Source organism: Thunnus albacares, chromosome 1, assembly GCF_914725855.1.
Source record: "Thunnus albacares chromosome 1, fThuAlb1.1, whole genome shotgun sequence".
NCBI classification, from domain to species: domain Eukaryota; kingdom Metazoa; phylum Chordata; class Actinopteri; order Scombriformes; family Scombridae; genus Thunnus; species Thunnus albacares.
The window spans coordinates 28,199,140-28,224,739 of NC_058106.1; the positions used below are offsets into that span (position 1 = coordinate 28,199,140).

The window sequence follows — 25,600 nt, forward strand, 5'->3', positions numbered from 1 at the left end:
GTTCCGGGTCAAATTGACCCGTTTTAAAGTTTGAAGATCTAGGAAAAATAGTTAAAAGTATTTTTTCAGTATGAAACTTCTTCTGCTTGCCTTAATTAGTGTAATCAACATATAATATGAAAATGGTTCATCTCACATATTTGCAACCACCCCCTGCATGTTTATATCACATAGATACTGTTCGGGTCAATTTGACCCAGCAGTCAAACTGGAGGTAAAAGGGTGTCAGAAATGTCAGACTATTTTTTCTTTGCAACTGTGAGACATATTTCATCCCAATCACTCACACACACATACACACACACACACACACACACACACACACACACACACACACGCACACACAGCACACACACACACACAGAGCACACGCACACACACACACACAGGTGCAGGTGTTATGATATTTGACGAGAACCATTTATGTTCTCGCGGGAAAACTCCACCCACATTCAGTGGACACTCAACAGGGGAGGGGCAAAACATATAAAAGATTCTCTGCATGGGAGTCCTACCAACATTACACTCTGTCAGGCAAACCTTTACCTTTCAGGTCATCATTGATCATGACAGTGAAATGGAGGAGGATGTATCTGAAGATGAAGACCATCTTGAGCTAAATTCTGATTCTAATGATTCTGATTTTGAACCAGATGAGGGAATTGCTATTCCTATTCCTCCAAGTAAGACATTCATGTCAAAAAATGGTGAAATACAGCTGACGATGTCCAGACAAGCATGACCTGTGTGAAATGTGCAAAATTCATTTGCACAAAGCAGTGTGGTGACATGTCACTCGTGTGCTGTGTAGATGTACACACACACACCTAGACAAACACACACACACACACACACATGTTCATATTGCGATTGCTTGTTTGTTGTATTGTTGTATTGCGATTTTGTTCATTTCTGGTTCACGAACAGTGCATGTATGTCAAACAAAATTTAAATGTTATGTTTCAATGTTATGTAAAACTATTGTGTTTCATATGTTGGTCTTTCAAAAGCAATAAAGTGGTGAAACATTTTAAAAAAAGTTTGAACATGCATTTTTTTTAATGAAAAATGAGTGAATTATCCTAACTGAACCATTACCTGTTAGAGGTAAGGAACACCATTGCACTAAATATTGATAGAATAGTTAGTAATAGAGTTAGTAATGAAATATTCACACTACTTGTTAGGATTTTTTTGTTTTTGGACATCTTTTGGATAATTTAACATGCACTGGGTCAAATTGACCCAGGAACACCATTGCTGTTCCTGACAAATGAACATAACAGGAGAGTTAACAAAAACAATTGATATTAGCATCTTCACTTTGCTTCCTGTCTCTTTTAGGATAGATTTGAAAACTATATTACTAGTTTCTATGGCTGTGAATAGTTTAGCACCTCCATATTTAGTCAGCTGTCTCTCCCTCTATAGCCTACTCCTAGCTGCTGCAGTAGGTCATCAAACACTACAGCACTAAATGTACCAACAGTTAAGACAAAGAAATATGGAGAGGCAGCATTTTCTTATTGTGCACCAAAAATGTGGGACAATCTGCCTCTAAATATCTGCCATGCAGCTTTTGTAAATCCTTCACCTTTTTAATGTTGGTTTTAAATAGTCTGTATCTCTGGTGCTTAAAGTTTATTATCTTTAAACATATTTTAAATTTAATTCCTATTATACCCTGCTTTATTGTATTTTAATGCTTGGTTTGCCACTGTCTAATGTTTTTTTTTGACAATTTGATGTAAAACACTTTAAGCTGTGTTGTATGTATGAAAGGTGCTCTACAAATAAAAAGTTATATCTATATATTATTATATATACTGTATATAAATGCTATAAAGTCACTAAAAACTGTCAACATGATGATGGTGCTATATTGAAAATGTCAGCGGAACACCAAAGTCAAGAGGATACAAAATATTGTATTTAATGTTGTGTAAAATGGGTATTATTCACATCAATTTTACTTACATAGCCCAGAACCACAAATCACATTTTAAAGTACATCTAATAAAACCAAATCAACAAGCTAAAATAAATTAAAAAGCTTTAGAGCTGCATAGCTGGGTCATAATTCTGAGTGGGTTTGTCATTATGAGCGACCCATTTCACGTACACATGACTCAATGATACTATACAAATAGATTACTGCAGGTGTAGATCATTTAAATACAGTTCATTTTGAAGTACAGTTCCAAGGTATTTTGCCAGATTGGCACACAGTATCACATTTTACAGTTAATGGAGGAAATGATGAGGACATTCAAAAACAAATTTGGGTAAAGAATGTTTCACACAAGAGGACCTACAGTACATACACACAGTGGTCCGACAGGACATGTATAACACAGTAATCCAGTGAAATATAAAACAACTTAAGTGAACAACAGCACCTCTTGTGTGTTGAAAATACTATACAGTTGGACAATTCTATGTCAGTATTAACAGTGTATAGGCTCATGTGACAACAATTATGTAACAAGCAGAAGTAATTTTACATTTTTACATTATATTAATTCATTTTAAATTACATGTCTTTACAGCTGTGTTAGCCGTCATACTAAAGGAGTTTTTTGACCTCAATAAATTTACAAGAATACAAGATATTAAATATGAAAATGAAGACACTGAAGATAAACGTTAAAAATGATTTAAGTTCAATATTCATTTTCTATAATAAATACAGAATAAAAGCGGTTGATGACCGTCTTTCAGTATGACACTAAAATCTATTTTTCTTATACAGTATGTTGTTGCAATATATGTTTATCAAGTCATATACTGAAAACACTGATAAGATGTGTTAACTCTGACATGGCTAAACATTTCACCGTGAGTTAACATCCTGGATTGTCTGAGGTAAAAGCTGTAGTTTTGGTGCATGCTGTGTGGCAGGAAGGTAGTAACGTAGTTGCTTCCAGAAGGAGGAGGAGGGTGTCATGGAGCTTGTGCCCTTCCAGGTGACACAGTGTCCAGCCTTGCCAAGATGTTGTAAGACTTCTGGTAATGATCCTGATCTTGATACTTCTTTTGCCTCAGTTTTGATGAAAACCAAACGTGACTGCCGCTCCACAAGAGCTTCATGGATGGCACTCAGCAGGCCAGAGTCTGGACCAAGATCTGGAGAAGTGGGGACCAAAACCACCGTCCGGCTCTGTTCTATGCAGTCTAACACTGCATCTGCTACAGCTGCAACAGACCAGTGTTCAGATTATACATTACTTCAATAAGATTTGTAGGTAGATGACCTTCAAAGTATGTCTTAGAAGTAATTACTGTACCTTTCCCTGGTAAGACGTCACGATCGAAGAGACAGAGGCTGTAGCCAAACTTCTCTTCCAAAACATTCTCCAGCCATTTTCTGTCATGTGCATCTAGTCCTGCATCTGTGTTGCTCTTATAACACATCAGAAAGGCATCATAGCTCTTTCCATCTAAGAAAACAACAACAAACAACAGTACTGGATACTTATACGGGTAGACACGACATGGTTGGCTGTTCAAAAACAAGCACAGACATGTATCTCTTAAACATGAGTTGTTAGTTAAGATGACACACATTCTCCCACCTGATGTGATGCTATGGCAGCCAAGAGTTTCTCGCAGGAAAAGAGTGATTTCAATTTTAAATTCCACATATATTACTACTGTTACAACCATCACTACCACAATGCCCACAATACTGACAGTCAAGGGAACGTAGGAAGGGCGTGCTGTGGGGACAGAAAGAAGACAGTCAGATGGATGATTGATCGATTCAAATCAAATTAATGGATTAGTCCATTGACAGAATTTTTTTTTTTTTTTATATTAATTGATAATGAAAACAATTGTTAGTTGCAGCCCAACTAAAAAAGTCCATCCATTCATTTTACATACTTTTTTTGGTCAAAAAGATGGTGACATAACTTGGTGATTGGGAGGCAGATTGCAGTTTACAGGTGTAATTTTTTGATAGATCCTCCTCTGACACTTTTTTGAAGACTAGAGTTGCTGTCATCTCTTGGTTTTCTTTGTCCCTGTAAAGGAAAGAAAAAGAGGCAAAAATTGAGGAGAATTAAGAAAGACAAGCTATTCTATGTATGTGTTGATAGTTTGTGGATATGTATAACATTTGAACTTCCAAACCTCGTCATAACTGTGCAAAGAGTTTACCGTGTTAAATTGTAGAATACTGATGAGCTATTATTGGTTTCCACAAATGAGTCCCCACTGAACCAGAACACATTATCCTGCTCTGAATAAAAATCAGCTATGCAGGGAATCACCACCATTGACCCTAGAAAAAGCAGTTTACAAGTTTCAAAAGCAGTAATTTATAAAGGTAAAGTGTGCATATGTTTGTGTCAAAACGACAAGACTGAAACTCACCCAAATCTACAAGACATACATCATTTTCATGAGGTGATTTGATCACTGCATGTTTCTGATCATCTGTGCAAACAAAAGGAAACCACTTTACATCTTTCTTTTTAAAAATATGAATTTCTACAAAGATAAGCATATCTAAATATAAGTGGTTTTCTTACTCTTTGGTTCGACTGTCAGCACCGTTGTAAAGCTCATGTTGTATATTTGATCAAGATACAGGTAGGACCTGGTGCAGGTGTAGACACCTTGGTCTTTCTCTTCCACGCTGGAGAAGCTGTAAACTCTCCCTTCATTAAAGTAGTAACCGTCTTCTGGCAATGACTCACCCTCCTACAAGATGGAAAATTAAGTTGAATTTTTAAACATGAGGTGAATGAAAACCAGTTTCAGCCTCAAGTGTTGAAAAATCACACCCAAATCCCTAAAAAACTATGATATTCTTTGCAGAAAAATAAAACTTAATGGAGTTTTGTAAACCCAATGGGTTAAAAATTGTTGTCAAAAGACCAAACAAAAAGTAACACCTGACCACACCTCTGCGGTTTCCTATTACACAATCAGATCTTGTTTATACTCAAAAATCTACAGTGTATAAGTACCTTGTGCCATATAATGTTGTTGCTGGTAATATTCGGGGTATTTTCAGCAGGGACATTGACAGCTGGGCAATCCAAACGGCAGGATTCCTGTGTGTAACAGGTCTTACTATACTGGATCCTCTCCTTGTATTCTTTGGACAGCGTTGTGTATACTGTCAGCCCGAACCAGCATTGGCTACTGGCATTCCTGTCATGTCATAAAAGAAGAAGAAGAGTTTTACTTTACATTTGAACCACAACCACTGACTATGCACGAGAAACAGAAACAGTTTTAAGAATCCACATTATTTTTTCATCAAACAAAAGCTGTTCATTTCTACTATACTGGGGAGAGTGGCACCAAATTGCAATAACGTCTGGATTTAGGAGCATATCTGGATGACTGGCAGACAGGATTACAAATGCACATACATAAGATGCCGCGTATTTACACTATTGTACAATGTCAAAGAGAATATAAAACAACAGCTCCTTTACCCCAGAGAGCATGAGTAATTCCCCTGATGGTTTACAGAAGCTCTGAGAATAACAAGGCTCCTCTCATGAACCAACACATCCATCTGTCTCTGCTCAGCTGATGACATGTTGGTCAAATCCATCTTCTGGGTGGTATAACTGGTCCAGGTCAGCTTGGCATCATTATGATTATACCTTCTGTTCTGACGGCACTGTAGCGCCACCATCTCACCTGCCTTGACATAGATCTCCTTGAGTTTCAGGGGATACACACCTGCGAATGAGCGTAACACATTTAGTTCATTTAGTGCATAATGTGGCTGTTTAATTTTGTAACCCTAATGTCCGTTCATGGATAACCTACTGCCGTCAACCAGTAAAAGAATTCCTTCAATTATTGATACAGAAGACACTTAATGTTTTACCATTTTCACCTTCTGCTGCTCATTCATCAATTCGGTTCAATTTAAAACACTTTATTTGTCCCCGAACGACAATTTACAGAGGCACGAGTAGTACAGTCAACAAGCAAAACAATATAGGAAAATTAAAAAATATATGTAAAAAGCAAACATAAGCTGTACACAGTATGATAATAATGATTGTATTGAATATGAATAATAATGATAGTATTGATGGGTAGCGCTATAATATATAGGTGTATAGTAATTCTCTGGGCATAAATGGCAGCATCAGTCCAAGCCATACGATATGCGACTCTCATGACAGCAAAGTGAGTTTCTTTTTAAATTTAAGTCAGCACTACATTAAAGGAGATGAAAAGAGCAGAAATGTAACAAGACATTTCACACTTAAGCATAGATAAGATAAGATAAGATAAGATAAGATGAAACTTTGATGATCACACGAAGGCAAATTTCGGCGTTACAGCAGCAAGCCACAAGAAAGATCAAAAGAACATCCACAACGTCAGCGCACAACATAAGAATGTCTATATAAATAATGTACACATAATGTAGTGTTTGCATCATGTGTAATATTTATGACAATTACAGCTGCTTTTCACGCTGTAGCATAGGCACAGCGGTCCTTGCTGTTATTATTTGAAAGACCACTACGGAAATTAGCAGGTAACTTTCAGTGTTTTTGTCCTGTTTTATGCTTCATTTTACGCATAATGCTGTATTAGGCTACATGTGATGGTTTGTTTTCAATTTTTTATGTTTTGAATTTCCATTTCTTTGTTGTTTTGTTCTTTTTTTTCTTTCCCTTTCCGCTTTTTTTTTTGTGAATATTTAGAGAAGTCCGATTTTATGACAAAATTCAATCAACGTAGAATTCCTACCCTTTTCGCACCGCACATAGAGCATCACTTTACCTGTTAGTGATGCAAGGAGGAAAAGCAGGAGGACCAGATGTACTTTCAGCGTCATGACAGCCTGCAGCACCGCAAAGACCCAGGAGACCCTCTGTAAAGGACGCGCTCTGACAAAGTGCTTGTCAAAGAAGAGAGTGGCGTGAGGATGGGAAGTGAAACTTATGACTTATGATGAGCGTCACGTTGTCAATGCAACGGAAACGCCTCCTGAATTTCCCACCAAGGAAATATATCTTACTCTCTTTGAGTCAACAAACATTGTTATTATTATTATTACTATTATTACTATTATTATTACTACTATTATTATTACTGTTATTATCATTATTATTATTATTATTATTAGTAGTAGTAGTAGTAGTAGTATTAGGCTATAATACCGTTTGGGAAAATCTAAATATTAATCATCAATCATCATCATTAAGCCTTAAGCTACTAGCGCCCCCAATGCTTGTTATTCATTTTCTTCGCATTTTCATCTTTTCCCTCCATGGTGAAAACTATAAAAATGAAAATAGAACTCACTAAAATTTCCTTTGTTGTTGTTTCGAGTCATCAGCCGTGAAAGATGCATTATTTAGACGCACCACCAAAATCGTTGCGTGCCCTTCACCCTATGAAATTGTCAGATGTGTTTATTGTGATCGGGGGTCCAGTTTTTAGACTTTAGACAGCATTTTTGCATTGTTTCCTTTGACGGTTATTTGAATGAAACCATGAGGACTTTAGGCTGAAAATCACTATTTGGTGGAACTCATAGACATCTGAAATGTAACAAGGCGCCCCAACTAGACTCTGCTTTTTTGTAAGAGGTTGCAAGCCAAAAAAGTCGGGAATTTATAAATTTTTAATCTGAAATGCGACTAGTAACTAAGGCTAGTGAAGTAAAAAGTACAATATTTCCCTCTGAAATATAGTGGGGTGGAGGTTTAAAATTGCAGAGAATGGGAATACGTACAAGTACCTATAAATTGTAAACAGTGCTTGAGTAAATGTACGTAGTTACTTTTCACCACTGCCAATATCTGGGTTTAAAGCAGGCCAGGCCTCTGGTTGAAGATGAGCACAACAAGGGTAAACAGGCATACTTATAAAGAAGATAAAAGGTAAAAATGAATAAAATCAGAGGAGGAGGAGGTTATGTGAACTGCCTCAAATAGGAACAAACTCACCAAAATGATTGGCCTCCCCACCCCCAAGTAGACATTGCTTCATTTCAACTTTGTAGAGTTGTACAGCGATATAGTATTAAATTTTTATTAAAGTTAATTTAAAGTTGAGGGAATCACAAGAGAGATAGAGGCTGAAATATCCTGACCTTCACTCCCTAAAGTGGCTCAAACTCCAAAAACACTGGGTCCTATATTTCCCATTGTTGGGCCGTGGCTACAAGTTTGGCTATCAGCAATAATGAATGATTATCAAAGATAATTGTTCATTATTAAAATCAATAAAATTATTAATAAGAATTAATAACGGGGCACCACCCTGGACTCAGGGAAAAAGATAGCCAATTCAGTCTCAAAGTGTACTAATCTATGAATTTGGGACTTTGATTAATAATTAATTTAATAACTATAAACAAAATCACCATATCAATAGCTGGTTCAGGTTGAAGGATTTGGAGTTCTTTACAGAGTAGAGGTTGGCAAAACTCATTCTTGTGCAACATTAAAACAGACAACAGGTATGTCCAAAAGCATTTATTTAACAAAAGGGTAAAAGCAACACACAATACTAATCTAGCTAAGTGTACCTATATACAAGTGTGTGTGTGTGTGTGTGTGTGTGTGTGTGTGTGTGTGTGTGTGTGTGTGTGTGTAGGGAAGACAATAGCAAGATGGCTGCAGTCACCTGGTGACTGAGCACATGGCATGCCGAAAATTTGGCTGATAAAGGGAACTGCAGAGATAAAAGGCCAGACCATGTGGTGTCTTGAACCACATGTGCTGCCTGAACTAAAGTTCGCCAAACTAGGTTTTAACCTCTTAACTGTGTGGTTCTCTATTCAAGGCCAAATGGTGTATGCTAAAGGTGCCAGGTTAAGATGAGGTTAGTTGCATGCAAGGCCTAGTTACTGGATGTAACATGTGTTAAGCATGCTAACATTAACCTAACGGTGTGGCTATGCAGTAACCTGACTATAAGCAACAAGGACATCACAACAACAGTTCAATGTATAACCTTAACCAAATCAATACACGTACAGTACATTGTTTGAGTTAAACATTCTTGCTTAGCCGTACTATGCTTCTCTGTGTTGCTAGGCTATGCCCAGTTGTTACCAGTCCATGAAGGAAGAGATGCTTTGTGGTGTCCTGCTTTGTAGCCGGTGAATCCGTGGGTGAGTCAGGCTGAGAAGGCTTTGGCTCTGAAGCTGAAAGATGCAGGCGTTGCTGGGGAGACAGCACTCCAGTCGTGCAGAGGGCCCAGGTCACTCCTTGGTGTAGAGTTAGCGGCAGGCTAACTCCATTTCTCGGCTCCTGTACTTGTTAAACTGGCCGGCAGACTTGTGTGTTAGCTGCTGGCACAAGGAAACTTAGTTTCTGAGTCTTAGGCAGGCTCTTGTGTCTTCTGCCGTAAAGAAAAAAGTGTGTGTCTGCTGTGAGCAGGCCACACAAGAGAGCAGAGAGCTGCTCCAGCAGCTGCTGGAGGTGTGAAAGACCAAGCAGCTGCACCTGCAGCTGAAGGAGAAAGAGGGCAAGGAGCTGCTCCTGCTGCAGCTCGTGGAGAAAAGAGAAAAATAAGAGAGGAATTGTGGTGTAGTTTCATTAGAAGTCATTGGTGTGCTTAAAGACAATATTAAGCTATGCAGATTGATTTTACAAGTTTATAAGCAATAAGGGCTAGTGGGATACAATTTGTATTGGTGTAGCTATAACCTCATGAACCATATTTAACCACACTGTACGTATAGAGGCACGATAGAAGAATCACAATCATATACTGGAGAAATTTGAGTGTGTTTGTATTACATGTCATGTTGCTTGGGTCTGCATTAAAGTCTTCACCTTTTAGAAAAAATACCCTCTGGAAGAGATCAAGAAATAAGGGTGTAAAATGACTAAGAATAACTAGAATAAAATAAGAGGCCAGAAGACAACTGGACAATAATGGTATAAAGTGATTCCCAATACTTATATATAAAAAATTGGACACAATCAGGAAGAATTATGTGGGCCGGGATATGCCCACAAACAGCTCAAAACATGGTCTGAAGAGTTTTTGCCAGCAACGAGTGACGAGGAAAAAAGTAACATAATAATTGGTCAAAAATTAGGGAGGCTGGATGATAAGGTGTGGCCTAAGCTGACCCAAGGACATAAAAACACTTTGTAAAAAGTGCTACTCGTTCCCCTTTTTTGCCGGCATTAAAGAACACTTTGCTGCTTGGACCTCTGACTCCCTTTTTATTAAGAGAGAGTTTTTTTTTGCTCTGATACATTTTTCTGCAACAATTCGACACAACAGAATCTCTAGTTTTGATAACCTGGATCCATGGGTGGAGCTTCACACTTTGGGTGCGAACCCCCAGGACTCAGGTTTCTTGGAGTCTTGAAACATGTGGTAAACTGTGGTCCACATGTAGTCCCAACACCATAAACTAACTGATCTTGTTATTGGACAGTCCCTATCTGTTAAATGCAGATGTATTTTCAACTCTTTAACTGTTGAGTCACAGGCTTTCTGTTATAGATAATACTATATATAGATAAATTATAGATTAATAACCCCTGATGACTTCAGTTACTTTACTACAGTTACTTTCAGAGACTTGACTAAGCTTCTCCAAAGCTACATGACATGACCTTTATGTATAAAAAAAACCTATGGAAATTTCCTTTACATTCTGATACTCAAACTCCATAACTGCAGTACTGTATGTACTGATTAAATGTGCAAGTAAGTGTCACATGTGCCATGTTCTTCTTTTATAAATACTAGTTTACTGCATTACCCAGAATGACACAAAGCCTTGTGAATGGGTCGATCTACAGGTTGGCCCACCTACAGCTACCCTCCCTGCATTAACTTTTTCCTGCCTATTGCTCACCACAGCAGGACAAACTACTCTGCCTAGTCTGGTGTGGTATTAATAGCTTGAATCAAGTGAGTACGGAGACTGATGCTCAACTTTCTCTTATCTGCATTTAGTCCAATAGTTTGACTAGACTAGACTGTTTTGAGCATGTATCTCAGGTTGAAGTTGTGACTGAATCTGTTGGTAAAAGTTAAAGTATCAATACAGCAATGTAAAAATACTCCATTACAAGTAAAAGTCTGGCATGAAAAATCCTACTTAAGTAAAAGTACATAAGTATTAGCAGTAAACTGTACTTCAAGTATTAGAGGTACTCATTTCGTCCCTCAAAACTGTTCCCAACCTAGGGGTCGGGCCCCTCCAAAGGGTCACCAGATAAATCTGAAGGGTTGCAAGATGATTAATTTTCATTTTCAGTTTTCAGACTGTTTCTCTCATCTTTGGTGAAATATTGGATCATTTGAACATTTATTGAAATTAAACCATGTAAGAAGTTTAGAGGGAAAAATCACTACTTGGTGGAGCTGTTATCAACTCATAGACATCTGAAATGTGACCCTGACTATACACTGCTTTTTGTAAGACACCAAAAGCCAAAATGGTTGGAAACCACTGGTTTCATCTTTAACAACTATGCTGTATTTTAAATGCCTGTTATATTATCAATTGTGTCAAATCTTCACTTGTAACTACAGCTGTAAAAATAAATGTAGTGGTGTAAAAAGTACAGTATTTCTTTCTGAAATGTCAGCTCAAACACACACACACACACACACACACGCACGCACGCACGCACGCACGCACGCACGCACACACACACACACACACACACACACACACACACACACACACACACATACATTTAACAGCTTTTATCATGGGTAGTTGTCTGAGGTAGAAGCTATAGGAGGTAATGATGTAGCTTTTTATGTATTTTTTACTTCTAACATTTTAAAAGAAAAAATAAAATAAAAGAAGCAACAAAATGAAAAATATATAAGCAATAAAACAAAACAAACAAAAATCATCAGCAAACATATTTATCCAAATTCAAGTAAACAATTTAAATAATCCCAGTAAACAATTTAAATAAGGCCTTCCAAACTTTTATGATTAATATGAAAACTCAACTATCCGTCACCAGTGAACATGTTACCCTTCTCAGTCAAATCAAACAAAGACAAAACATTCAAACAAAACAAGAACAAAACAATCTGTTTGGAAACAAACAAAAAAATTACAAATCCATCTCATATCCATTTAATATCTCAATATCAGTAAGAGTCCACATGTTTTCATTTCTTCACTACAGTTGTTCCATACATTAACTCCTTTGATTGTGATACAATGATATTTTGCATTTGTCCTTACTAAATGCTTTTGAACACACAAGTTCCTCTCAGGTCATGTTTACTTTCTCTCATTTGAAACAAAGAAGATTACGAGATTGTAACCCTTCTTTTATAAGCACAGGTGGAGCCCTCTATTGGACTCTATATGTAATAAACCACTAAAATTGCTGTGGTCAACACAAAGAAGCAAACAACTGAGGTAAAATGACAGGGCACACAATTCACTCACTGTTGTAGCTGAGGTCAGTGCAAGCAGCAGAGCTGTCTTGAATGACAGCGCCTTTAGACATCTCTAATTTTATCAACAAAGAAGGAAAGAAAGTTGCTGCAGTCCTTGTTTGACCAGACAGGCACATCCTTAGGTGCTGGAGTGACAATGTTGTTAATTGTATCAAATAGGACTTTTGGGTTGTGCTTACTGGTGGAGATAAGGTTGGAAAAATAAGAAGCCCTTGCATCTTTAATCAAGCTGTTTATCTCGGTTAATAGATCTTTAAAGTGGAGATGGTGAACATTGAGCTTAGTGGATTTCCACAGTCGCTCTGCCCTCCGACATCTGCGCCGGAGACAACGAATGGTGTCATTTAATCAGGGAGTTGAATTTATGGATGGAACAGGTTGCAATATGTAAGGAGCCACTTTGTTTGGGTACCCTGCCTGTTGGGACCAATCCTGTCTCCTTTGAAGAGCGATGCACGATCCCAGAACAGGTTAAAATTGTCAATAAAAAACAAGTTTTGAGCGCTACATGCAGAGTTGAGCCAGGTGTTCAGGCTAAGACTTTCCTTGGTAATGGAGGCTGGGAGTGAGGGCAGCAAGCAGAGGATTTTATCCATAATCACGGGTACTGTGGCACCAGGGAAACAGCGAGTAATAGCATTGATGAAACGGATGTCCCTGGTTATGGAGTCACCGATGATTAATGTGGTGGGAGGAATGAGAGGACGAGGAGGTGAAGTGTGAAAGCTACCTGGACTGGGCAGCGGGCACTCCGTCTGCGATGACAGCTGTTCAGGTGGGAGAGTCTGTGCAAGTGGGCAGGAGCGAGGAAGCTCAGCCCGAGGAGGCATCTCCCGAGCCATTATAGCTGAATTAGCAGCAGAAAACAGGTCCTTAAAACAGCGTAAAATTTGCGTCCAATGATTGGAAATCCGTATCTAGTTAAACGACAGGGTTAAAACGACCAGAAATGTTTCACGAGGGAGAGGGCAAAGACAAATCTGTCGCCAAAGCCTTCATGACAGGAGGGAACAGCTACTGCACACACTTAACAGTGGCGTGAAACAGCCCCATATCCACCTGATAATCCCACTGCACATGTCAAGGGGTCTAATCTACTTCCCTCGCACCAGCGTTAGAATCCCAACCACTTTGCTTTGTAGCAAGCAATGGTGTATCCTGCTCTCACTGCTTGGATGGTCTGCACTACCTGTCTAGAAAGTCCAGCCCACATTAGCCTGTCCCCCAAGGCTGGAGAGGTTGGCCCAGCGTGGGCAGCACGCCTATCGAGCCCGCCTCCTGGACAAAGCCCCTCACACTTGGGGGATGGACCAACATCTGGATCATCTCTGCATACCACAGGGCTGAGCGGTGGTCTGGGGCTATCAGTATGACCAACTGTCTCTGTTGTCTTACTCTCTCCAGCAGAGGGGGAATGAGATGAAGTGGAGGAAAGGAAAGCAGCCTCCTCAGCCATTGGTGCGTGTGCAAATATTTCCAACCCCTAGGGTGATGTCAGGGAGAACCACAGCGGGCAGTGGGTTTTGTTTCAACTGGCCAACAGGTCCACTTCTGCTCTCCTGAACCAGTTCCAAATCTGCTGCACCACCTCGGGGTGTAGTGGGACCCAGAATATGGAGGGCACTCAGAGACAGGAGTTGTTCTGAGGCCCATACCAACACGTGTCTCCCCTAAACCAGAGTCAGGAAGTGTTGGAGAACGAAGAGCACCGTTTGAAGTTTGAGGAGATTGGTGTGTCAGTTTTCCCTTGAAGGCCACACATCACCTATCACACTCCCCAGGCAGGTGCTCCCCCACCCCGTCAGGTATGCCCAGCAGTGTCCCTGTCAACAAATGCTGTGGGGACTCCCAATAATCCAGGTCCTCCTGCACTGATGGGGGAACGTTCACCATGCAGTGCTTGTGCCTCTTGGGATACAAGCACAGGCTGGTGAACCACCTTTGCAGGCGGTGCATGTGCAGGAGCCCCAGTGGATCCACTGTAAGGCCCGCCGCCATGAGCCCCAACACCTGCATGACAGTCAAAGCTGTCACCACTGCTCCCTGCTACAGTCAGAGAATAGCCTGCTGCAGGCTGTCTGACAGAATGGCCAGAGTTGAGCATGTCTCCTAGTCTTCTGTGAAGATGCCAGCAAAGTGCCCACCACACCCAAACTTGCAGCCAGCTGCATGCTCTGCTGGAAAATCTTGTTAAAATATTCCAGCAGCTCCCTGTCACACAGTACTGGTAGAAGCAGCTTCATGCTTGCTAACCAGCCAGCCGCCTGTTGAATCAGGTGGGCGGCGAGGGCTGCGTCGAGGGGGGAATGCCGGGGAAAGTAGCCTCCGTGCCGCCCTTCACCCTGAGAAATCCTGCCAAAACCTGCGACTGGGGCTTTTGTCTTAAAAGGGCTGCTGCTATGACGCCTCCACACACTTCCAGATGTCTGGGAGTCCAATAGAGGGCAGAGCCTGTATGAGATAAAACCCTTGGATACTGTTAGGCAGTTGTTGATTTTTTACTCTGCACATGAGTTGGACAGTTTTGAAGTCAACCAGATCTTTAAATTTAAGTGCTTTTAATTTAATAAAAAGTGGCTTTGTTTACAATTTACAGTTTTGTTTACAATTCTTATGGCTCTTTTTTGAAGGATGAAGATTGGATTAATGTTTGTTTTATATTTCCCCACACTTCCACACAGTAAGTATATATCAAATCAAATCAGGTTTATTTATAAAGCACATTTAAAAATAACCATAATTGACCAAAGTGCTGTACAATAAAAAAAACAAAAATAAAATAAAATAACATAACATTGTAAAAACAAAAAAGGAGTAGAGATAACATGACAATACTATCCCATAAGCATTCACAAATAAATAAATAAGTAATAGTGAAACATAAAGCTTTAAGGACACTCCAAAGCCTGAGAAAACATGTGGGTTTTAAGTTTAGCCTTCAAAGTGTCTACAGAGGGGGAACATTTAATATATGGGAGTATAAAGGAGCAGTACAAGGTGTATAATGAAGCTTGATTCAGAAGATCTTTGGCTTTATATAGTATTGAAATTGATTTGGCTTCCAACATCATTTATTGTCTATTATCACTCAAAAAATTTAATTTCAGACATGATTTCTACATCATTTATCATGAGTTTCTTATTTGAGTTATTTGAATGATTACCAAAGATTATACATTTTGTTTTACTTAAATTCAGTGTTAGTTTATTTGCATCAAACCAACTCTTCAGCTTTTTCAATTCCTTTTCCACTGTATCTAAAAGTGGTTCCAAATTGTCCCCACAACAAAGTAAATTTGTATCATCTGTAAATAGAATAGTTTTCAATATTTTGGACACTTCACATATATTGTTTATCTACAAAATAAACAACAATGGTCCCAACACTGAGCCCTTAGGAACCCAGTTACTTCAAGGAGGAGGAGGAGGGCGGTGTGGTGCTTCAGCCCTTCCAGGTGCAACGATAGCAACCAAGAGTGTCTCTCAGGAAAGGAGCTTTGTCACTTTTCAACTTCACACAAACAACTACTAACGTTACACCTATTGCCACAACAATGCCCACAATGACGAAAGCCAGTGAGATGGGGGAAAGATGGGCTGTAGAGACATGAAGGAGAAGTAACTAAAAATTACAATTCTATTAAAGTAACAGAAGAACTTTGATGTCACTTGAACGTGTGGAACTAGCTGAAAAAGTGCAACTAAATAGTTGAACTGGTTTGAGCTTCAAGGTAGTAAATTGAACATAACACTGCTGGAAACAATAGTAAAACCAAAACTCTTACATACTTTTTCGAGCTAGGGTGATGGTGACATAACTTGGTGATTGGGAGGCAGATTGCAGTTTACAGGTGTAATTTTTTGATAGATCCTCCTCTGACACTTTTTTGAAGACTAGAGTTGCTGTCATCTCTTGGTTTTCTTTGTCCCTGTAAAGGAAAGAAAAAGAGGCAAAAATTGAGGATGATTAAGAAAGACAAGCTATTCTATGTATGTGTTGATAGTTTGTGGATATGTATAACATTTGCACTTCCAAACCTCATCATAACAGCTGTGCAAAGAGTTTACCATGTGAAATTGTAGAATACTGATGAGCTATTATTGGTTTCCACAAATGAGTTCCCACTGAACCAGAACACATTATCCCACTCTGAATAAAAATCAGCTATGCAGGGAATCACCACCATTGACCCTAGAAAAAGCAGTTTACAAGTTTCAAAAGCAGTAATTTATAAAGGTTATGTGTGCATATGTTTGTGTCCAAATGACAAGACTGAAACTCACCCAAATCTACAAGACATACATCATTTTCATGAGGTGATTTGATCACTGCATGTTTCTGATCATCTATTCAAACAGAAAGAAAACACTTTACATATTTTTTTTTAAAAGTATGAATTTCTACAAAGATAAGCATATCTAAATAAAAGTGGTTTTCTTACTCTTTGGTTTGACTTTCAGCACCGTTGTAAAGCTCATGTTGTATATTTGATCAAGATACAGGTAGGACCTGGTGCAGGTGTAGACACCTTGGTCTTTCTCTTCCACGCTGGAGAAGCTGTAAACTCTCCCTTTATTAAAGTAGTAACCGTCTTCTGGCAATGACTCACCCTCCTACAAGATGGAAAATTAAGTTGAATTTTTAAACATGAGGTGAATGAAAACCAGTTTCAGCCTCAAGTGTTGAAAAATCACACCCAAATCCCTAAAAAACTATGATATTCTTTGCAGAAAAATAAAACTTAATGGAGTTTTGTAAACCCAATGGGTTAAAAAATGTTGTCAAAAGACCAAACAAGAAGTAACACCTGACCACACCTCTGCGGTTTCCTATTACACAATCAGATCTTGTTTATACTCAAAAATCTACAGTGTATAAATACCTTGTGCCATATAATGTTGTTGCTGGTAATACTCGGGGTATTTTCAGCAGGGACATTGACAGCTGGGCAATCCAAACGGCAGGATTCCTGTGTGTAACAGGTCTTACTATACTGGATCCTCTCCTTGTACTCTTTGGACAGCGTTGTGTATACTGTCAGCCTGAACCAGCATTGGCTACTGGCATTCCTGTCATGTCATAAAAGAAGAAGAGTTTTACTTTACATTTGAACCACAACCACTGACTATGCACGAGAAACAGAAACAGTTTTAAGAATCCACATTATTTTTTCATCAAACAAAAGCTGTTCATTTCTACTATACTGGGGAGAGTGGCACCAAATTGCAATAACGTCTGGATTTAGGAGCATATCTGGATGACTGGCAGACAGGATTACAAATGCACATACATAAGATGCCGCGTATTTACACTCTTGTACAATGTCAAAGAGAATATAAAACAACAGCTCCTTTACCCCAGAGAGCATGAGTAATTCCCCTGATGGTTTACAGAAGCTCTGAGAATAACAAGGCTCCTCTCATGAACCAACACATCCATCTGTCTCTGCTCAGCTGATGACATGTTGGTCAAATCCATCTTCTGGGTGGTATAACTGGTCCAGGTCAGCTTGGCATCATTATGATTATACCTTCTGTACTGACGGCACTGTAGCGCCACCATCTCACCTGCCTTGACATAGATCTCCTTGAGTTTCAGGGGATACACACCTGCGAATCAGAGTAACACATTTTAGTTCAATTTAGTGTTTAAAACAACAACATTAAAGGGTCTGTGGACAGAAAGAGTCAAATATCAAAAATATCATTGGCTGGTTAATCTCATTCTCCAAATATCTGTTAATGGACAACTTAATTGTCAACCGATTTGAGAATTCCCTATATTATGGATGCGTAAATTCCCAATTTCTTTGAAGTTTCTATGCACAATAAAAAAAAAAAGTTGTTGAGTGTGTCTAAGTGAATAGGATGATCTGAATGGTACTAAAAACCGCTTTAACCCTCCTATTGTGTTCGGGTCAATTTTGACCCGTTTTGAAGTTTAGATGTGTGACACATACTTTTATTTTTTTGTGATCAAAACAAGGCTTCATTACATCCTCTGCAATGGCCTACTGAATACAATAAAACACATTTTGATCATTTTTCTTTTTTTAAAATGCCTATAAAAACAAAAGTTACATCTGTTGTGTTATGGGCCAAATTTGTCGTAGTAGTACTTATGGGTTGCTTCTGCAGTGAAATACATAGTAAATGTTGCCAAACCATCATGAATAACAAAAATCACAACAAAACAAAAATGATAGTAATAAAATTAATAATAATAATAATAATGAAAAAATAACTTAATTAGTAATAATATTAAAATTATGCCCATCTACATCTTGCTGCACACCTGGCACAGCGTACACACACGCACACACACACACCAACAGACACACACACACACACTCTCTCTCTCACACGCACACACACACACACACACACACACACACACACACACACACTCACACACACACACACACACACACACACACTCTCTCACACACACACACACACACACACACACACACACATACACACACACACACACATACACACACACACACAAACACACACCATGCTGGAGATGACGCTGTTGTTTTTGGAAATTAAATTGACTTTTCTCCTTTTTTCAACAGATGTAACAATAATTGCTCATTTTAACATATAAGAAAATACAAACAAGTTATTTTGGGAATTATTTTATCATTCTTTTGGGAATGATTTTGTTCATCATTAGCTTCTCATCATCTTATAATATATTTGCCCGTTCTGTTCATCATAAGCAATAGAATAGATTAATTGTGCCTATTTTTAACTAAAAACAATTTGTACATTGTAAGTTAAATGTGGTCTGAGGTACATAAAATATCAAATTAAGAATAAATATATTATGGTTATGGATGAATAATATGTCACTTAGACTAGCATTTATTTATTTCTAATAAAATCAACATGAAGCCTAAAAGAAAATTCAGAATAAATCCAAAGTCCTGGGTGTTTAAATTTCTCAACTTTAATAAGTGGGGACCCATCAGTGAAATTAATAGCCAATTCAGCAGATGCATTATTAAGATTTTAACTAGTACTAAATAAAATACTACAGGACTTCTGCTTGTTTAATATGAGATTGTTATTTTAAAAAACATTTTTGAACAAAAGAAAATTCTGATTGCAGAGAGCTTTGAATTTTAGTTATACCAGAGTCAGGTGTGTATAACTGTGTCATCTGCATGCAACTGAACAGAACAATTAGAACAAATTTTTGGAAAATCATTAATAAAAACAGAGAAAAGTAAAGGTCCTAAAATAGATCCTTGAGGTACACCCTTTTCAACACTTAATTAATCTGATTGATTGTGATGAAAAGAAACACACTGATGACGGTTATGGGGGTAAGAATTAAACCAAAATAATGCCTGTTGAGAGATACCAATAGCTGCCTCCTACTCATGTATCTTGGAGGATTTTAGTCTTCCAAACCCAGAAAATAACAGAATGGTCACTAAAACAATCAGAAAGAATCCCTGACTTAATAATCCTATCTGGGTGAGAAATAAATATGAAATCTAGCAGAGATGATGATGTTTCAGCAACTCTTATAGGTTTAGTAATAAGTTGAGTTAAATTTATGCTATCAAATAAGATTTGATTAACGTTACACCTATTGCCACAACAATGCCCACAATGACGAAAGCCAGTGAGATGGGGGAAAGATGGGCTGTAGAGACATGAAGGAGAAGTAACTAAAAATTATAATTCTATTAAAGTAACAGAAGAACTTTGATGTCACTTGAACGTGTGGAACTAGCTGAAAAAGTGCAGCTAAATAGTTGAACTGGTTTGAGCTTCAAGGTAGTAAATTGAACATAACACTGCTGGAAACAATAGTAAAACCAAAACTCTTACATACTTTTTCGAGCTAGGGTGATGGTGACATAACTTGGTGATTGGGAGGCAGATTGCAGTTTACAGGTGTAATTTTTTGATAGATCCTCCTCTGACACTTTTTTGAAGACTAGAGTTGCTGTCATCTCTTGGTTTTCTTTGTCCCTGTAAAGGAAAGAAAGAGAGGCAAAAATTGAGGAGAATTAAGAAAGACAAGCTATTTTATGTGTGTGCTGATTGTTTGTGGCCATGTATAATATTTGCACTTCCGAACCTCGTCATAACTGTGCAAAGAGTTTACCGTGTTAAATTGTAGAATACTGATGAGCTATTATTGGTTTCCACAGATGAGTCCCCACTGAACCAGAACACATTATCCCACTCTGAATAAAAATCAGCTATGCAGGGAATCACCACCATTGACCCTAGAAAAAGCAGTTTACAAGTTTCAAAAGCAGTAATTTATAAAGGTAAAGTGTGCATATGTTTGTGTCAAAACGACAAGACTGAAACTCACCCAAATCTACAGGAGCAGGATTTTCATGAGGTGATTTGATCACTGCATGTTTCTGATCATCTGTGCAAACAAAAAGAAACCACTTTACATCTTTCTTTTTAAAAGTATGAATTTCTACAAAGATAAGCATATCTAAATAAAAGTGGTTTTCTTACTCTTTGGTTTGACTTTCAGCACCGTTGTAAAGCTCATGTTGTATATTTGATCAAGATACAGGTAGGACCTGGTGCAGGTGTAGACACCTTGGTCTTTCTCTTCCACACTGGAGAAGCTGTAAACTCTCCCTTTATTAAAGTAGTAACCGTCTTCTGGCAATGACTCACCCTCCTACAAGATGGAAAATTAAGTTGAATTTTTAAACATGAGGTGAATGAAAACCAGTTTCAGCCTCAAGTGTTGAAAAATCACACCCAAATCCCTAAAAAACTATGATATTCTTTGCAGAAAAATAAAACTTAATGGAGTTTTGTAAACCCAATGGGTTAAAAATTGTTGTCAAAAGACCAAACAAAAAGTAACACCTGACCACACCTCTGCAGTTTCCTATTACACAATCAGATCTTGTTTATACTCAAAAATCTACAGTGTATAAATACCTTGTGCCATATAATGTTGTTGCTGGTAATACTCGGGGTATTTTCAGCAGGGACATTGACAGCTGGGCAATCCAAACGGCAGGATTCCTGTGTGTAACAGGTCTTACTATACTGGATCCTCTCCTTGTATTCTTTGGACAGCGTTGTGTATACTGTCAGCCTGAACCAGCATTGGCTACTGGCATTCCTGTCATGTCATAAAAGAAGAAGAGTTTTACTTTACATTTGAACCACAACCACTGACTATGCACGAGAAACAGAAACAGTTTTAAGAATCCACATTATTTTTTCATCAAACAAAAGCTGTTCATTTCTACTATACTGGGGAGAGTGGCACCAAATTGCAATAACGTCTGGATTTAGGAGCATATCTGGATGACTGGCAGACAGGATTACAAATGCACATACATAAGATGCTGCGTATTTACACTCTTGTACAATGTCAAAGAGAATATAAAACAACAGCTCCTTTACCCCAGAGAGCATGAGTAATTCCCCTGATGGTTTACAGAAGCTCTGAGAATAACAAGGCTCCTCTCATGAACCAACACATCCATCTGTCTCTGCTCAGCTGATGACATGTTGGTCAAATCCATCTTCTGGGTGGTATAACTGGTCCAGGTCAGCTTGGCATCATTATGATTATACCTTCTGTACTGACGGCACTGTAGCGCCACCATCTCACCTGCCTTGACATAGATCTCCTTGAGTTTCAGGGGATACACACCTGCGAATCAGAGTAACACATTTTAGTTCAATTTAGTGTTTAAAACAACAACATTAAAGGGTCTGTGGACAGAAAGAGTCAAATATCAAAAATATCATTGGCTGGTTAATCTCATTCTCCAAATATCTGTTAATGGACAACTTAATTGTCAACCGATTTGAGAATTCCCTATATTATGGATGCGTAAATTCCCAATTTCTTTAAAGTTTCTATGCACAATAAAAAAAAAAGTTGTTGAGTGTGTCTAAGTGAATAGGATGATCTGAATGGTACTAAAAACCGCTTTAACCCTCCTATTGTGTTCGGGTCAATTTTGACCCGTTTTGAAGTTTAGATGTGTGACACATACTTTTATTTTTTTGTGATCAAAACAAGGCTTCATTACATCCTCTGCAATGGCCTACTGAATACAATAAAACACATTTTGATCATTTTTCTTTTTTTAAAATGCCTATAAAAACAAAAGTTACATCTGTTGTGTTATGGGCCAAATTTGTCCTAGTAGTAATTATGGGTTGCTTCTGCAGAGAAATACATAGTAAATGTTGCCAAACCATCATGAATAACAAAAATCACAACAAAACAAAAATGATAGTAATAAAATTAATAATAATAATAATAATGAAAAAATAACTTAATTAGTAATAATATTAAAATTATGCCCATCTACATCTTGCTGCACACCGAGAAAAGTAAAGGTCCTAAAATAGATCCTTGAGGTACACCTTTTTCAACACTTAATTAATCTGATTGATTGTGATGAAAAGAAACACACTGATGACGGTTATGGGGGTAAGAAGTAAACCAAAATTTTTTATCATTTGAAGAGGAACAATCAAACCAATTTCCATTAAAATCACCTAAAATAATCAATTTGGACGGCCAATTAAGAGAGCCAATTGTAGACACTATACATTTAGTGGATTCAGAGGGTGCAGATGGAGATGGAGGTCGTGGAGATTTCCAATAACCAAATGTTTATCTAAACAGAAAGATACTCAAAATACTCAGGGTCAATTTGAGGAATTACAAGTTGTGACCTCAATCTAGTAGTGACATATGTTATATATATGTTATATGTTACATATGTATGAACCCTCCCCCTCTACTGCCCCTATCTGTTCCAAACAAAACATAGTACTCAATTTGGATTTCGTTATCAGAAATACTATTGTTTTAACATTAGGTCTTTAGTGAGAAACCCAGGCTCTCAGAAGGTCAATTTTTGGGAGAAGGCTATTAATATTCAGATGGATAACTCATTTATGGTGTTAATGATATCATTTTAGTCACATCTTGAGGGATGTGAGTATTGTGACAAACTGTGAACACTTCCCTATTTCATTGTGGAAGTAGTGATGATGTTTTTCTCCATGCTATTTAGCATGTCTCATAATCAGGCGGATATTCCACAATGTATGATTGTTGATATTGAGTGATACTAGTTTAAATTTAGAGATTCATATTCTATAATAACATTGGTAACAGATTTAACATGTTATACTATCTTGGTATTGTCATATCATATTGATGCTCTTTTTGCATTGAGCACAAAGTCTCCATTGTCACAAGTGGTGAAATATGACTTACAATTATTCCAGCACTGTACTTAATAAGAACAATTTTGAGGCCATTTACTAGTATTTCTATTTTACGCAACTTTGTACTTCTACTTCATTAAAATTTCTATGAAGATTAAGATTTTACAAACAAAACATATGATCAGTCTATAAAATAAGGTGCCATATTACATATTCAACTACCCAACAGTAAATTAAGTTGTTACAGTTAGCTCCATTGCTGCTTACAAATTAATTAATCAGAAAGTATAATTTTGAATGCAGGACTTTTTACTTGAGATATTTTTGTGGTGTGGTCTACTGATGTTAAAGAGCTCAATACTTTTTCCATCAGTGAACTAAAGGAGAATCAATGGCAATCTGTTCTTAAAAATGCTTTAATGTCTGTTGTTTTATTATAGAGCCTTGAGTACAGAAGTATTAACGGGAAAATGTTTCAAAAGTACTCTGCAGAATAATGGCCACTATGAGATATTATTATTACAAGACTGAACTGTTGATACATCAGTGTGCAGGAAGCATTTTACTGTTTTTTTTTTGTTTTGTTTTTTTGTAAAATATGATTTTTTAAATTTATTTATTTATTTATTTATTTTTTACCTCAAATGGTTATTTAAATGAAACCATCTGAGAAGTTTGAGGAAATGCGTCTTTGATGGACTTGCTAATAACTCATAGACTAGTGCAATGCCCATTCAAAACGTGTCTGTTAGAGAACTGTGCCCATCCCCTAAACACCTCTCATGCAGATCAGTAGACGCTACAATTTACCGATGCTCCGTAAACGCCACAAATGCAGCCTTGAATGTACATACAAAGTTCTCACATGTGAGGAAACAGGAATAGAGCTTAACTCTAAACTTTTTCAATTCATTCTCCATGTTGGTTCTTATCACTATGGATGTAATTCCACTCGTTGACTCCACGGGCAGAAGAAGAAGCAAATCAACGTTGCTGTAAAAAATTGATCTCAAAAGCAAAAGTTATATCTGTCATATAAATGTAGGGGTGTCAATATAAAGAGGGAGTAAACCTTTGCCTCTGAAATAAAATATAGTTGAACTTAAAATGGAAATACTCAATTATAACTCAAAATTAAGTTCAGCACTGGAGTAAATCTTTGATACTATCCACCACTGCCTAGAAACTGTTAGTGTATTAAGGTAATAATTTGATAACACTTAATAACTATCCCCACTTTTTTCTGAATATTTAACGCCTCATAGCTACATTTTAAATATGTAGAGTACAGATTCACTTGTTATTCAACCTGCCTGATTGCCATTTACAATTACACAACTGTGTAATGTTCTCTTACCTGTTAATAACGCCAGGAGGGAAATCAGATGAGTCAGGTGTATCTTCATAATCATCATGGCAACACCTCAAATCAAATGTCAACACAGGACAAAGTCACTGCTCCAAAGCGAACTAAGCGCCAATTCGCCTGCGCCTTAAGTCATGTTCACCGAGAGCTGACTCATACTGAAACACTGTCTCCGTCCACAGCGTCTCCTCGTAATCTGTGTGAGTCACAGAGCAGGTTGGCACGGAATAATGCAGAAGTGAAAGTACACAAAGGAATAAAGATGACGGAGATAGAGAGATGAAGCGTGCCAGTGCTAAGTGGAACAGCATTGATTATGAATAATGACTGATACTAGCACATGGTAAGCCCTTTTGACTAGCAGACACTCGCGCAGGCAGACACAGAGTTTAATTATAATCCTAAATATAATTTCGGTTGAAGGAAGCTCCTGGAGGAGAATCTGAAGACTCTTTGCGCCATAACAAGATAATGTAGCTGCGGGTTATAATAAGGCTAGGATTGGGGATGTCAACAACAACAACAACAACAACAACAACAACAACAACAACAACAACAACAACAACAACATGATGAGATGATATGAATACCTATGTGCCCCATAGCTCGTAAATTTGA

General features: G+C 37.9%; 1 protein-coding gene across 1 annotated transcript; it reads right to left on the reverse strand.

Moving 5' to 3' along the window:
- Positions 1 to 2,151: 2,151 nt before the first annotated feature.
- LOC122983218 lies at positions 2,152 to 25,155 on the reverse strand. The gene is made up of 22 exons (XM_044353005.1): positions 24,974 to 25,155; positions 21,823 to 22,075; positions 21,349 to 21,535; positions 20,908 to 21,079; positions 20,753 to 20,812; positions 20,537 to 20,660; positions 20,261 to 20,400; positions 17,763 to 18,015; positions 17,289 to 17,475; positions 16,848 to 17,019; positions 16,690 to 16,752; positions 16,474 to 16,597; positions 16,195 to 16,334; positions 5,454 to 5,706; positions 4,977 to 5,163; positions 4,536 to 4,707; positions 4,378 to 4,440; positions 4,162 to 4,285; positions 3,886 to 4,025; positions 3,576 to 3,719; positions 3,288 to 3,440; positions 2,152 to 3,195 (listed from the first exon to the last, which is right to left on the reverse strand). The coding sequence occupies exons 1-22, from the start codon at positions 25,029 to 25,031 to the stop codon at positions 2,834 to 2,836; spliced, it is 3,531 nt and encodes a 1,176-aa protein (XP_044208940.1). The 5' UTR covers positions 25,032 to 25,155; the 3' UTR covers positions 2,152 to 2,833.
- Between the last annotated feature and the right edge of the window lie 445 nt (positions 25,156 to 25,600).